Source organism: Meleagris gallopavo, chromosome Z (assembly GCF_905368555.1).
Source record: "Meleagris gallopavo chromosome Z, MGAL_WU_HG_1.1, whole genome shotgun sequence".
NCBI classification, from domain to species: domain Eukaryota; kingdom Metazoa; phylum Chordata; class Aves; order Galliformes; family Phasianidae; genus Meleagris; species Meleagris gallopavo.
In genome coordinates this window covers 21,491,219-21,507,745 of record NC_139435.1, presented here as the reverse complement: position 1 = coordinate 21,507,745, position 16,527 = coordinate 21,491,219, and the positions used below count along the sequence as shown (strand labels likewise).

The following is a 16,527-nucleotide window of genomic DNA, read 5'->3' as shown; positions in this document are numbered from 1 at the left end:
AATATTTTAAATGGAATCTGCTGAAAATTAATTATTTGATTAAGGCAAAAGAAGTATGTTAGCTGTAGAGTACAACTTACTGCCACAATACAAATTTCAATTCTGTACATGTATATTATTTCATTGTGCAAAATTAAGATTATCAAAGTTTGGAGAAAAACAGTTTAAATTCTTGCTGAAAAAATTAACGTGCCATAATCCAGACTGATTACTGTAGATGCACTACTCTTCCTGGTACCAAAGATGGTTTCTAACATGGACCAGTTCATATCTGCACATCTCTTCTAGTCCAATTCCCCTGCAATGAACAGAGAAACCTACAGCTACATCAGGTTGCTCAGAATCCCATCCAGTCTGATCTTGAATGCCTCCAGGGACAGGGCATCCACCGCCTCTCTGAGTAACCCCTTCCAGTGCCTCACCGCTATAAAAAACTTACTGCTTATATCCAGACTAAATCTCCCTTTTTTTTTTTTTTTGTTTGAAACCATTTCTCCTTGTCTTACCACCACAGACCCCACTAAAAATCTGTCCCCTTATTTCTTATCGCTCCCCTTTAGATATTGAAAGGCTGCTATCAGATCTCCCCAGAGCCTTCTCTTCTCCAGGCTGAACAGTCCCATATCTCTTAGCTTATCCTCACAGGGGAGGCATTCCATCTCTTGGATCATTTTTGTGGCCCTCTTCCGAACACAATCCAACAGGTCCATGTCTCTCCTGAACTGAGGTCTCCACAACTGGGCGCAGTACTCCAGATGAGGTCTGATGAGTCCAAGAGCAGAGGGGCAGGATCAGCTCCCTCAACCTGCTGGCCATGCCTCTTTTGATGCAGACCAGGATCCAGTTGGCTTTCTGGGCTGAGAGGGCACATTGCTGGCTCACGTCCAGTCACTATCCACCAACAGTCCTTCTTGGCAGGGCTGTGCTCCACCCTTTCATCCTCCAGCTTGTATTGATAGTGAGGGCTGCCATGACCCAGGTACCAAAGTTTGCACTTGGCCTTACTGAACCCCATGATGTTCACGTGGGCCCACACAACAGGCTTAACCTGTCTAGGTCTCTCTGGATGTCATCCTTTCCCACATGTGTTGACTGCACCACTGAGCATGGTGTCATCCACAAACTTGCCAAGAGTGCACTCTATATCCCTGCTGATGTGACAGCATGACACTAGAAAGTTGTCTGGTATCATGCAGACATTACTTTTATTTTAACTGTGGAGGGGATAAATTCCAAAAATTTCTATTTCTTTCTGTAACTTGTCAGTCCCCAGATGGCTTTTTCAGCATAAGATTCTTCTCTATGCCCATCTTCTCATACAAGACATCAGGACTCTTTTCTGGTTGCTCTTTTATTGAAGGCCTAAACAGGGGCCTTTCCACCTGTTGCAAAGGGCATCTTTGCTATTCCACTCAAAGTTAGAGAAGTCAATAAACTTCCATACTGTACTGACATTTCCATGCATTACTAAAGTCAGCAGGTAATATCCAGGCTGCTAAGCAAAGGAACAAGACAGTCTTCATAATTACCTGGTAATCTGAATGGTAAAAGCTGAACAAATCCTAATTCTAAGAACTAAAGAAAAGCTTATTTATCACACTAGATCTCATGAAGTCATCTCGTGAAAGAAAAAAGAAAAAAGAAACGGATGGGAAAAGTTATCTCTCATAAAACTAGTGTATTTGGGAAAGCTTCATCACATGAGAACAAATTAAAGATAGCAAGACCACATTATCTTGCTTTGTTGCAGGCTAGAAGAGTGTAAGACAAGAATTTACCACAGTTTACTTGATAGGGAGTAACCTGTCAAGCCACAGTAATTCAATTACGAATTGCAGCAGTAGCACATATTTCTATGCATAATTCAGCACACAGTAGACTACCCTCTTTCATATCTCACACTGTAGCACCTAGCTGCAATTAACCTCATGATTAATTCTAGAGCCACCCTCATTAACTTAAGAGAACAATGACATTTGCCAATACAGACTGTCACGTATACGTATTTCTAAAAAATAAATATCCTTTGCATTTCAGGGGATTCTAGGCACATCAAAAAAGTAATAATCTACTTCATGTTTTTCCACACGTAAGATGACAGGCCTTTTCTTAAGAACTTTGAGCTCCACCAGAACCATGCACCAGAGTGCATTTTCTTGGAGGTCTGAATTCTGACCTCTGCACAGATCAGAGTTCTTATAGCAGAATTCTACAAAGAAAAAAAAAAAAAAAAGCCATCCTGGCATTCTAGAATAGTTCATTCAAAAATTACATGGGATTTAACATATTTATTATGAGCACATCACTACAAGGTAGATGGTTCTTCAAAAACAGAAAAACAGATCTGTAGCCAATATCAGCTAATGTAATTGCAAAGATTTCCTTCCCAACCTCCCTAGTCTATCTTCCCATCCAAATAATTTACAAAGAATAGAGTACAGGAAAAAAAAAAAAGTAACACATTTTTTTTCACATTTTCTATTTCTTATGGGTCTCTTCTCCTAAAAGATACACAATCATCCTAACAGCATGATTTAACTGGAAAGATCTGATTCAACTTTGTTTCTTAGAATACAACACACCAATAGTTGATTTTCAATTCAACAATCCTAGCAGGAGACATTTTCATTTGCTTTCTACATTGCTTTTGGATCTACAGCATGAAACTCCTGAAATTCCATTACACTGTTAATTCCACATCCAATACAAAAAACAAACAAGCAAACAAAAAACAAAACAAAACAAAACCACACCACTAAATCACAATAACTGGGTAACAGGAGGTGGTGTGCTGCATTCAACTCAGCATACTCATGGGAGGGTTACTATCAGCTCTTCTGTCCTTGCTTCGACTTTCAGTCAAAGTGAAAAGATCCAAGTTGTGCCTCTATTGTGTTATGTGAAAACTACTTCTGGTTTCCAGTTAATAAATCTCTGGATTAATTAAGGTGTATCTTATTTATCTTGCACTGAAAACTAAGCACTCTGTATGTATACTTAAGACTACTACTTATGAAATGATCTGTCACTGTCTTTATGAAACTGGAAAAATATAGAGAGGAAGGTTGCACAGTGCTAGCCACTTCAGATTCTGTAAACATATGTGACATCAATTAAATGGGGAGTTTTCATTTTTCAATTCACATTAGCCAATGGGCAAAAAGCACGAAACACACCTCCAGTAAGAAGCAAAGAAATAGTGACTAGATTTAAAATTAAAATTGAGGTTGCCTCAATGCTTTTGCAGAGTTCATTAACAGCAGGAGTCTTGAAGGGAAAAACAAACAAACAAAAAACTCCACAAAGGAAAAGAAATATGGGGCATCAACTCTACACTGCTGCTTTTTTCAACAAAATTTAATCTTCCTAGAAAACAGACTCACTTCACAAGTTAGAAGCTGTTTGTTCAGTGATATAAATCTATTTTATAAGATGTGGTCGTGTCAAAGAATATTAAGGGAGAACTCAAAAATAGTATCACAAAAGTTGAGATACATAACTCCATAAATAACAGTGCTGTTTTTTTCCAGGAGAAATGCAAACGTGTTGTAAAAATTGTTTTGTGTTTCAGCACATCCACACAGTAAGCTTAAAATGGAGTAAAGAAAGCAGCAAAACACTCTAAACTACAATTCTAAAGTGGAAGCTATCAAGGAAGAAAGCTATGTCTGTGGATGGAAAATTAGAACTGTGTTTTAAAACATTCCTGATACAGCTTTTCATTTCTTCTCTAGCACAAGTCTTTCACTTCTAACATTGATGAGGTTACTATTATCTGACAATCTCCTTTACATCAATATATTTTAAGTGAATAGCGTAGCATATCTGCACTAGTGTCAAGAAGAGGTGTACGAGTGTGCACAATGGAAAATGGTTAGAGACAATGTGAAACAAAGCATTTACTTGGCAAAGACTTGGTCTAGGTCAGAGTCAAAAATGAGTGCTGCTGAGAAGCAGTTCAAAATATACAAAGGCCGCTCCAAAAGTAATGCCTCATATCTTATTACATTAGCCCATAACATTGAAGGCATCTAATTATAGTGATATGGAAATAGAATCCTCCCACCAATACTCCATTTTATTTCATTGTTGTGTGACAAACAGCAGCAGAGGGGCAGTTTGACAGAACAGCATCTGAGATGGAAGAATGTGTTAAACAAGGATGTGTCATTGTATGAGTAAATAACTGCACCCACTGTCAGTCACTGACTTGCTGAGCATTTATGGAGACCAACAAGTGGATGTAAGCACTGTGAGGCAGTGGGTGGTACACTTCAGCAAAGGTGACAGAGATAGTGGGTGACCTCTGCTGGTGTCTATTCTTACAAGGCGCATGCAGGATCTTGCTCACTGCTGGTGAAAATGCATAGCTCGTGGTGCTGACTGTACTGAAAAATGTTTTGTAAATGAGAATTTGCTGATAGTCTTATCATGCTCTTTGAATCTGCTGTAGTTTCCATGAAAATAAATAAGGAAGCATTACTTTCAGAGTGCCCTGTGTACATAAAATCCTTCCAACATTTTTTTTTTTTTTAAGTTAGTAAGGAATAGAATTGATTCCACTTTCCAAGAGCTTTTATGGATGAAGATAAAGAGTTGACCATGGTGCAAAATGGTCAAGTTTAATCAGTGCTCAGGATGTGGAATTCCACTACTTCACAACAGAAGTAAAATATACCCAGGAGGTTACTTAAATTCTAAAATAAACATTAAAAAAACAAAACAAAACAAAAAGAACACCAAAACCAGACACCAGGTGTCCAGTAAGAAAAAGACAACAACAAACAGGAAAAGAAAGACACATGAAGTCTTATCATCCTTTTCCTAAAACAAGTAACCATTGCTTAATTTAAGAATATAGGGCACGTAATGAAAATCTAACTGCATAATGAAGTGGATACTCACAGAAACAGTTGAGCTGGGTGTATTTGTACCATAGCCAGAAGAAGGGAGGGAAGCCAAAGACCAGCGGCGACCATCAGTCCTGTTGTGAAAACTGAGTTTAGTCAAATGAACACTGCAGTGCGTAGAAACATCTATGGTGTTATTGTGAAAAACTGCATTCCAAAAGCATGTTGCAGACAAGTTTTTTAATAGAAAGCAAACATTCACAAGGGACCACAATAAACAAGCTTTCAGCAAAGATGATTAAGGCTTATGGACTTCCTAAAGCATTTTTCTAGTCCAAATTTATGAGATGAAACAATTAGAAAGTGAATGAGCAGATCCACAGAAATGATCTCTCACTAATGTGCATAAAAACTGAACATGGAGTCTTCATAACTTTCAGGTTCATCAGTTGAAAATGAATGAGAAGCAAATTAAAAACCTGTGAACAAATGCAAGTCATGATGCTCTGAACCACAAAATAACCAGAAGACTGCTTTAAGTGTAAGGGTAACACTTTCTTACGTGACATCAGTGGAGGACAACAGCAAACTAACAAGCTAATTTAAAATAACTAAGAAATAATGATTTGGTAAAAACTTAAATTTGTGCAAAATTACATGTAGATCAGTAAAAAGAAATGTCTCAGAAAAAAACATGCTTAATCAGATTAAATAAAAATCGTTAACTAGTGCCAATTCTACTCTTCACAGCTTCAGATGAGCTACACATAGAAAAGATGGAGCTTAAACAATCAAAGAGACAAACCAAAAAGCAACGAGTCGATGTTTTGATTTCTAAGGAGGTATCATTTACCTGTCATTTCGGTGCCCATGACTGGAGTACAATTGTTATCAAATATGTTTAAAAAAAAAAAAAAGGAAAATAATACATACATAAATAAGAAAATAAAATTATTTTTATTAATACATAGGATGATGGCAGAGTTGAGAGGCAAATCAAAGTTCTGTTTTACAGCCAGTACAAAGATCACCTCTCAAGTCCAATCTGCACAAAAAATACAACTCCATAAAGGAGAACTTAAGTCACAGCAAATCTGGAGCCCTGAATCTCTTGGGGGAACTTTCCTATCCTTTGAGGTTTGCCTTTTCCCTTTCCATTCTAGCAGCTTGTTTCCTACTCCTGTTTATTTACAAGCTACAACAGAGTATATGTAAATATGTCAAGAACTGCATCTGAAATGTTATCCATTACAAATTACAACATATCTTAATGATATTGATTATGAAAAGAGAACATCTAGTAGAAGGACAAGAGTGAGTTTTGGAAAAACACTTAGCACAGAATCATATAATCACCAAGGTTGGAAAAGACCTCGAAGATTATCTAGTTCAACTGTTCTGCTTTATTTCATTAATTCCTCACTCTTTCCCAAAAAGGAATCAGCAATATCCAGTGAGCAATTACAAAAAGAGCTTTCTCTTCATTTTGGCTCAGCTGCACAACTTAGGTACGTTCATAGTTGAAAGAGAAAAAAAAGGTGATTTAAAATGGCTTAGACCTATATATTCCAAAGCAGTGAGACAGAAAATACATTGTCATTGAATTATCTATACTGAACAGGATTCCTGCATCATACAGCAATTCCCACTCATGAAAGCCTTTGAAAAACGCCAAGGTTATCACAGAACATATCCCAGAAGCAAAGGAGAGAAAATAGGAAGCATCCAATCAGGAAGAAAGGAGGAAAGCTTAGAAATTACCTACAGCATTTTCCCTGGGCCCAGATATACTTACTGTTTGTCACTGGACTACAGTACAAATCTACCTCTCCAGAAGCTCTAGAAAGCAGTATCTGCCAGCTACCCATGGGATCACAGACACTGGGCTTTTACGTAGATAGGAGATAGGGCAGATAGGAGAAGCACAGCCTATTCCTTTTGTATCACAGCATCAAATCTGAGCAGAGGAAGTTGACGCTTGTGCTTGTTGCAGAGGGCCTGAGGCACGCAGGTTATGTGGAAATAACCATAATACATACACCAACTTGATAAATTTTTATATCGACACTTTCAAATGTAGTGTTAACAAACATTTGTGCTAAAAACACTAAAGAAAGTTACTTTTCATGGAAAGTGTTAAAAGAAGTTTCTTTGAATCCCAGCATAATGGATAAATATTTTAAAATAACAGAAAGTTCCTGTGTTAATCCCATAAGATTTAAAACTCTTCATTTGGAAATTAACGGACTTTCAATGCTCTAAGAATGGTCAAAATCAACTGAAACACTGGTAGACAAATTCATTTTTCTTCTTGAATTTTAAGGTTCAGAGAAACAGGATGATTTGATTTTTTTTTCATTATGGGTGGGAAAGGAAAAGTACTTCCTGCCTGCTGTTTTTCTAAATAATGCTGTTTTTCACATCTGCTTTTGCCATTATAAGCTATTTAAGGATTTAACTAATCTTCCTGAAAATACATTCACAAACAAAAATTCTATGAAGATCTATCTTTCCTTTTACAGTAAGGATATTATTAAGAGGAAGTAAATTCAAAAGAAATACTTTTTTAAGGTGTTGATTTAAAAAATGGCATCATATAGTATCAGAAATACCGATACAATCTACTACTGTTTCAGAAAAGAATAAAAAGAATACATGCTATAACAGTATAGCTTTCTCCCCTACGCAGCGTATAAATAGAGATCACACACTTCTTTATGGGTATTTTTATGAGCTGTTGTGTGTGCAACTTTAATGAATGTCTAGAAGAAAGGAAGTAAAGTTACAGCAGTGTTATCTCACTGCGAATAGAACAGTTATATACCTGACATTAATGACAAAGAGTGTCACAGCACTACTATTTCATTTTTTTGTGTCTATACTCTTGGGTCAATACACAAACTTTACCTACTCTCCCAGGCTTAGAGCTAATGAATATATTGTTTGAGGTAAGTTGACAAGGTATTAAGTGATATGGAACCACAACGGCACAAATAGGCAGTCTCCGATGACACACGATCAATTCAGTTTACGGTTCATTTAATAGTAATTTACTTCATAGATTACTTCAAATTCACTTTATATGATCAAAAATTCTAATATTAATTAACCCTCAGAATGCTCCTATGACAGAGCTGTCTGTCTCAATTGTCCCGACAGAGAAAAAGATCAAGGTCAGATGTAATATATGGTGACAATCCAGCTGTTACCTGCAAAGCTCAGCTCTAAATACATGCACTTCTACTCCATCTTCTCTATGACAGGATTCTTACATGCTATGCACTTCTTACATTGTTAAAAAAAAAGTTTTAAAAAAAAAGATATATGCTACAACTTCTCCAAATTCCAATAACTGAGGAGGTAACACCTGCATTTTCATATAGTCCGAATAAGAGTAAAAAGTCATTAACAAAACATCTTTTTTTTTTAATTAAAAAAGGTATAAAGGCACTGTATCAATCATCCAACAAAGTTTTGCTGCAACTGAGGTTTCAAGAAGTTTGTGTAACAGGGACAGATATCATTCTTTGTGATAGATTTGACAGATATAACAGCATATTGCAATCACCATTTGATATCTGAGTCCAATAACATTTCCTTTATGCAGAACGCATGCAGCAAGCTACAGACAAATGCTTACCTTCTTGCAAAAGAAAAGTGGGCTGAGGCACTGGGAGAGAAATTCCTAGGACTATCTTGAGGACTGTTTCCTGTTGGAAGGGCAAATGAAGAAATAAATACATATCAGGAAAATTCAAACACGCTACTTAAAGCACTTTTAGTCAAGTTAAAAGCTAATTTTTGAGTTTCTCCTCTCACAGTCTCTGAGAAAACAAACTGACATAGAATCTCAATTCTATTTCTTACTCCTACTTACTAGATCACTATAAATATATATGTCTCTATCCAATTTTAGAAAGTTTAGAAAAATGCTATTTTACCTTAAAAACAGTATTTTCAATTTCAGAAACATATTATTTCTAATCATACACTTGAAAGATAGAAAAATCAAGATTAGCATGATTTAACAATTTAGGGATTGTTATTTCTCCCTATGTGAATACTTAATCTCCTGACCAATGAAAGTGTAGAAAGAAGACAGTCAGTGAGAGGTAGTTGGCTCTTCAACATATATAGCTAGAGGAAACACAGTATAGAGAAAATGTAATAAAGATGATACCTGAAAAGAACTAAAAAACTCACTAACCTTCAAAAGTTAAAAAGATTTGTTTTAAAGTAGCACCCACATACATCTAAAATCTATCCTTCCTTAAATAATGAACAGCTTGCAAAATCAATACATTAAAATAATGAATTCAATTTTGACATAAATGGGACTACAACATTAAACAAAATATAAAGAAGCTTCTATATATCTAGTTACAAAAACATGATTATTTTAGAAGAAAATTATTACCTACGTGTGGAAAACCTAGTACAATAGACTCAGTTCCTAAAACACTTCAAGTGACTTTGATTTCTACTCAAATTTTTGAACAAAAATTGCATTTTTCAGAGTGATATCCTTAGACATTCTATGACAAAGAACCACTACGTAAGCAGAGTCTCTCTCCCTCTTTTATCAGAAGCAGATGTGGGATTCATTTTTAGCTCTGCTTAAAATCATGCCTTTCCATCTGTTCTTTCCACAGCCCCAGGAGACAAGGATTCCACTTTCGCTGGCCAGTACCCCAGACTGCTTTTTGTCCATTTATTTATCATAGCTGAGCTACGCCCTTTCAACTTTACCTCCTCCCTCTCAAGACTTCTTCATTACTCTTCAGACACTTCTGAGGGTCCAGATAAATTTGAGGTGGCAAGGATTTTTGCTCCCTTAAGCGATGGAAGGGAAGAATGGAAGGAATCTACACACGTGGCACAGATTTTAATCTTTACTTGGGGTCCACCACAATTTATTCTTGTCCTGCATGAACTGCAAACACCAAATTATTGACAATAACAGTTCATTTAATTTAACAGCTAACTGGATTTCTTTTGCTGCTTAATAAAGATAAGATAGGCTAAAAAATTTAACACTGTGCAGATAAAATATTGTCACAAGCTCCAGCTACTGCACTGGAAATAATTAACTGTAATTGGGAGTTCTGTGTGAGCTTAGATATGAGGGGAAAAAAAATACAAAAAAAAAAAGCTATCTTAAACTCTGGCAAAGAAGAATCAAATAAGGTGATGAGACAGAAACAGCTTTTGAAAGAAAATAATTTGACACATCATCAGATGGAGGGTTTCATAAATTTGTTTCTGGTGATAGCTATTTTTAAGTTTTACAGGGCTACACTTCCTCATCACGCATCAGCAATTTGCCTAACAGCTAGTTAGGCAAACTAATCATTTACTTTCAGCGTAGCATTCACAATGGAGCAAAAAACACTGAAGACGCAGAAATATTATAACTACAATGCAGAGTTCAAGGGGACATATTCTGGTCTCACTACCTCACTAAAAACAATAAAAACTCTTCCTCTCAGAGAAAACCCAACATCTATCTCTTATTCTCGAAGAAAAATTTGGATGCAAGCACAATTTCCAAATGCAGATCAGCTTTTAAAACAACAAAAGTTGCAAAGGTACATACATAATACTTTGATACTAAACCCCGTATTTTTATTTAGATGTCTGAGAACCCAGACAAGCCTGGAAACAGAATGAAAAATCGGAACCTCAAACAATGGAGGCAACAACTGGTGCTATTAAGGGTTTAAGGTGTGGTGCTCCAGAAAAACAAGAAAGGTTAGAAGCAGAGTCCTATACATGACCTTCATCCATCATGGCATTCATCCACCCCCAAGTCCATCTGCATGTCAATACCTGGGAGACTTTCAAATAAAAGCGACTGCCAGTTAATTCTCTGCCCATATGTGCAGTGCTTACTTATTAGTCAAATCCCGTTGTTCTCTGGGATCTCCTGGCTACTGTATGTGTTAGTCCTAGGGTATTTCTCTGCTGCTGAGATTACTGTTGATGTTCCCGACATGATGAAGTAAACCTGACTTGTGGTCAGGCACTAGGTAAGTAAATAACTCCAGATCCTCTGGGAGAAGTAACACAATGAATAGGCAATCAGCATATCAAAACAATACTTTTAACTCATGACAATACATAGGGTGCCTCATTTTGCAATCAGCTATTCTTAAGAACACTAAACATAAATTAATTGAATTGTGCAATTGTTTTGTCATTAGTCAGTAGGTTCTGTGCCTTTACCACGGAGGGAAGACATTTTAAATCCTTTTAAAAGGTTACAGTGATGTATTTTTAATAGCAGCCTACTTAGAAAACAAAGAAATTCTCATACAAGCACTTTGTTAGTACTGAGTGAATAAAAGATTAACAATAATTGGAATCATAAACTCCCGATTGCTCAAAGACAGCTCAAGTTTGAAGTCTTGATGTAATTATCTGAAAGTCTTTTGAAATGAATTACAGCACAGCAGCACAATGTAACAAGAGGTCATGTTCCTCTATGTTTGTTTACTTGGTGGTGAATGCATGCTGTGAAGTGAACAGTACACAAGAAAACATCAATAGTCGTAGATCTGAATTTCATACTCCAACAAACTGCCAGTCAGCAGCATACAGAGCTGGGCAGCAGAATCATTCTATTTCTGCAGGTGTTTCCACTGAGATCTGCACAGAGGAAAGCGCTATCTCAAAAACAATTAATTATGCCTCATGCCTCAGTTGCAGAAAGGAAGGTTAGCAAGCTCCTTAAATCCATTTGCCAAGTCAAACTTCTCTATGCACACTTTTTGCTGAATTGCCTTATTATGGTTTGCAGCTGGTTTGTTTTATCCTGGTTGTCACTGAAGACTCCTGGCTGGTTCAGTAGCATTCACTTCTTCCAAGAGAAACTAGCATTAGGCTAGACACAAAGGATTAGGAAAGCTGTATCTATTATTTTACTTCCGCTAAGCTGGAATTAACACCGAAACATAGGCCCAGAAAAAAATCTGAAGTTTACACTGATAAGACAGTACAATTCCTGCTTTCAGTATACCAGGAAACAATAGACAACAGGAGGAAACCACAAATTACACCTACAGTGTTCACAAGAAGAACAGAGGGTTCTTTTCACAATCAGACCATTACTCACCTACTTAAAATACCAGCAGTGCTATGTTTTAATAGCACTTAACTTGAAATTTAGTTGAATTTACATGTTAACATACCATTCACTATTTCCTCCTAATCTCCAAACAGAGAAAGTGCTCTGGGACTGACAGCACGCCCCAAAACAAGACTAAATAATATTAAGCTGAATTTTAGCAGAACAGTTCCTATAGTTCTCTATATGATAACAGTCAGAGTAACTGAAACACTGCTTTAGTTCCCTTAAAGAAAAAAAAAAATTAAAAACTTTAGCTTTTAGCACTCCTGACTTTCACCACAAAAACAAAGGCTTCACTCCCTTACACATTCACTTACAAACTTAATCCTTTCCCCAAAACACAACCTCTACAGACTGCTGCTTAAGCAGAACAGCACAGAAGTCATATAAGAGAGACCCTTCTTAGCCTCAAATACATCACAGTAAAGCCAGCACGTGTTATTACGTACTGTGGACAGAAAACACATACAAAGTTAAGAATCCAGGAAAATCGAGACCTTGAAAATCCTAAAAAAAGAACCACATGTACAAGTAAGATTTCTTGGGCCTTGAAATTTTGCTTTAGGCATAGATTTACTGAATCCCATAGGAAAGGTAGAGATTGTCACTGCCATACTTAGTGGAAGATTCTTCAGGAATCCTTACATTCTGGGATATACCACAATACACATCTCTCTTCCCATTCCTTGCAAAACAGCTCTGATCACTTTAGACTACAGAACAGGCTCTTCAGTCCTCTATTTGCTAAGTCAAGTAAGTAGCAGTCTGTTAGCCTTCCATGATAAAGTCTCACATTCAGTCATACTAGCTTCTCTTTCTCCATGGTCCCACAACCATGACAACGTGAAGCAATCCAGGAAAAATTTAACCACAACACTGTTCAGTGGCCTGAAACCTTACCTGATTCAACTGAAAATTACTTGCTTTGCATAATCTTCTGAGATTTGATTTTGAAAGATACACCAGTTTCACCCTTGCAAATAGCATCTGATTCCACTTCTCTAAATTCCTAAGTAGTAGTAGATATTTCTGTTACTGGTCTTCCAGCACAAAAAGGCTGCATGTTATTATTTCAATCTCTTTACTATAGATCTCAAGAAAATTCAGTCACCTCAATAGAGTTTCCCAAACCTGGTCCCTACTGGATGTCTTCTAACTTTTCATCAACAAATTAAGTTTTTTTTTCCAATGTCCATTAGAAAAAGATTACCATTTGGCCAAAACCTGAGGACTGTACTGATAACCTTTGCAATTTTTCTATAACCCCTGCCAAAAAGGACTTTGGGTATTAGTGGATGGTGAGGTAGATATGAGCTAGCAGTGCTCCCGCACAGCCCCAAAAGCCAATTGTATTCTGGACACAAAAGAAGTGTGGTCAGGAGGAAAAGGAAGGTGATCCTGCCCCTCTACTCTGTGCTGGTGAGACCTCACCTGGAGTACTGTGTCCAGAGGAGGGCCACAAAAATGATCCAAGGGATAGAATACCTCACCTACAAGGATAAGCTGAGAGAGCTGGGTCTGTTCAGCCTGGAGAAGAGAAGGCTCTGGTGAGACCAATAGTGGCCTGTCAGTATACAAAGGGGGCTACAAGAAGTAAGGGGACAGACTCTTCTGTGGGGTCTGTAGTGATAGACAATGAGAAATAGTTTCAAACTAGAAGAGGTGAGACTGGTTATAAAGAAGATTTTTTATTTATTTTTTTAACAATATGAGCAGTGAGTGAGGCACTGAAACTGGCTGCCCAGAGAGGTGGTGGATGTGCCGTACTTGGGAGGCATTCAAAGTAAGGCTGGACCTGGCTCTGAGCAACCTGACCTAGCTGTAGATGTCCTTGTTCATTGCAGGGGAGTTGGACTAGATGACCTTTAGTCCAACTACCTTGCAACATTTAGTCCAAGTATCTTGCAAATCAAAAGATTCTATGATTCCATGATTTTTCATTTTTGCACCACACTCACCTCCTCTTTTTTAAGCCATTTCCTACTTGCAATTCTTATCCCAGTACTTGTTTTCTTAGTGACACTACACGGAACATTGTATTAAGAAACACAAGATTGACAGCATTACTCCTAACAGTTAAAACCCATTTCTGCAGTAGATAAAATCAAACAGCACTACACGTGATTATTAATCATCAGGGGTTAGCATCACCCACAAGAACAAGCTTCTGTGACTGCTGAGGTGGGGACATCTGAACGCCCTGACTTGCTGTGATGACAATCACTCACTCGAAGGCTGGGTGGTGCAGATGACCGACCTACGCAGCAGCAGGCATTCATCTGGAAAAGTCCATTAGCATCTAGGGCACCAGATGTTGTCCAAGCTGATACTGCAACCTTTTGCCTCTCACAATTCTGAATACATTCACAGTTAATGCAAAAGCTAATAGGACCTTTCAGTAGGCCTAGAGGCTTTCAACCCAGATATTAAACATGAAGGATATCCAAATAACTAAGATAAGACCGTTAGTTTAATGAACAAGGTTTGAACCTGAAGAAGTGTTGTTAGTATATATTTGTTTTCTATTTTAGTAAGAAAGACTTCACGTAGTGATAGTTGAAATTACTCTAGAAATCTTACTGTCTTTTCATGTATGCAAAAGACTTCAGCAGCAAACTGTTCCCTCTTTGACGGGTGCTATGTATTTACTGCACAATGTATTTACTTCATTGTTGTGGTGTCATCTCACATATACTTCCCCTATCCAACCATGTGAATCTGAGAAATATTGAGAAGGTAAGACAAGCACTTAAAAACCTTTATGCAACTACTCAGGGTTTACCCAATTCAGCTTGCACATACAAAGATTAGTAACAGACTGCTTTGTAGGAACAATCCTCAGTTATCCCCATCTCAAACAATTGTAACAGGAGAATGGGAAGAGGTATAAAGTGCACTGAGATGTCTACATGATTTTCTCATACAGGAAAATTTGCATAATTCTAAACTTAGACCACCAATCCTCCTCAAAGGGTGTCTAAGTTAGAGAATGGCCTGTTTAATCTGAACTTGTAAAAAAAAAAAAAAAAGGACTGCAGTGAAGAGTGTGGTTATAAAAAGCACTGAAAATATTCTGAAAGATTTACAATTATGCTCAAGAAGCTCCTCATTAGAATAGAGCAAGACTACACGCAACGCTGGTTTTGGATAGGTCCAACTCAAATCACTGTGATTATGCACCAGCAACCTGAGTTCTTTTATTAAGTCTGAAATAATGACACGTTACTGAAGGAGCAACTTGATCTCTAAAATGATTGTTGCACAGATCACCAAAGATGAAAACACTCCTCAGCAAAGCCAGCAGTATTGGGATGAGTATTAATTCAGTGCACTCTGACTAATAAAGCTCCACCTTCACACTCACAGTATGCCTTTATATACCTTACTTCTACTGATACTAAAGATACATAACACTCTTCTCTTCAAGATGTGAAGTCTTGGACTAAAAACACATCCCTTAAACTAATTATCCCAAAAGAACTTACCTCAGGTATAGAATGCAAGCAGAGGTAACTCAATATATGCCTTAATCTTGCCTGTCCTCCCAACAAGAGAAATAAATTGGTGTAAAATCGATCTTCATGGAGCAAGGTACGAACATACTGAATTTGGGTACTTGTAAAGCATGGAATTTCCAACCAATACGAACAATTTTAAGAAGGGTAGAGTACAGTACTTGCAGAGATCTGAAGATAATTAATAGAAATAATTAATAGAAATAATTAATAGAAACTAGGTAGGTTTTCAAGAGTCTGACAGACAACTTTGATTCCCTTCAATTTCATTAGTCTCCAATAAAGAACAAGTACATGCAGTAATGACCGAGATGCAACAAACCTGAAGTCAAAAACCTGGTCAACTTAAACAACAGTATCTCGTACAAATTCCCTGCTTTCTTTGAGGTTAGGTTAGGCATCATAGAGATGCCTAGAGTACTTTAGCAAGAAACACATTCACGGTATGAAACCAAAGCCAAAATGGTTTTAAGAAGACATGAGGCCTTTCAATACATAAAGGGGCTGAGAATTCGACATCTGGACACAGTACTTCAGCGGATCTCTCACTAGCACACAGTACAGGCGTAGGATCACCACCATAACATGCAGACTAGGATCCGGCTGGCATTCTGGGTTGTGAGGACACACTGCAGGCTCACATGCAGATTGCCACGCACCAGACTCCCAAGTCTTTCTTGGTAGAGCTGTGCTTAGTCCCGTTGTCCTCAGTTTGCATTGCTAGTAGGAGCTGCTGTGATTCAGGTGCAAAGCCTTACATCATCCAGATCAATGTTGTACATCATCTCCTGTACAGCTACTACCCTCCAGTTACTGGATAGCCTTTCCTACGGCGGTCCATTTACCTGGGAAACATATCAGATCTTCCTTCAAGGGATATCTTTCTTTCACAGATGACAAGAGTTGACTCCACAGGGTGAAGGTTTGTGTTCCTTTTCCCACTGCTTTGTAACATCCTCTTTCCCAAAGCTGCTTGGCTTTGCTGCCCAGTAAGTCCAGGCTCCTGGCCCCGTTATCCCAGTACTGGAGCAGC

At 37.6% G+C, this 16,527-nt stretch overlaps 1 protein-coding gene across 8 annotated transcripts in view; it reads right to left on the bottom strand.

The window, feature by feature from the left end:
* Window positions 1-16,527, bottom strand: part of MAST4 (microtubule associated serine/threonine kinase family member 4) — a 287,688-nt gene that overhangs the window by 51,939 nt on the left and 219,222 nt on the right. For all 8 annotated transcript variants that reach the window (XM_085214175.1, XM_085214169.1, XM_085214170.1 and 5 more), the window contains 2 exons: window positions 8,491-8,560; window positions 4,906-4,984 (listed from right to left, as the gene is read on the bottom strand). In XM_085214175.1, the coding sequence (XP_085070301.1) occupies window positions 4,906-4,984; window positions 8,491-8,560 (149 nt within the window). The remainder of the gene's footprint in view (window positions 1-4,905; window positions 4,985-8,490; window positions 8,561-16,527) is intronic.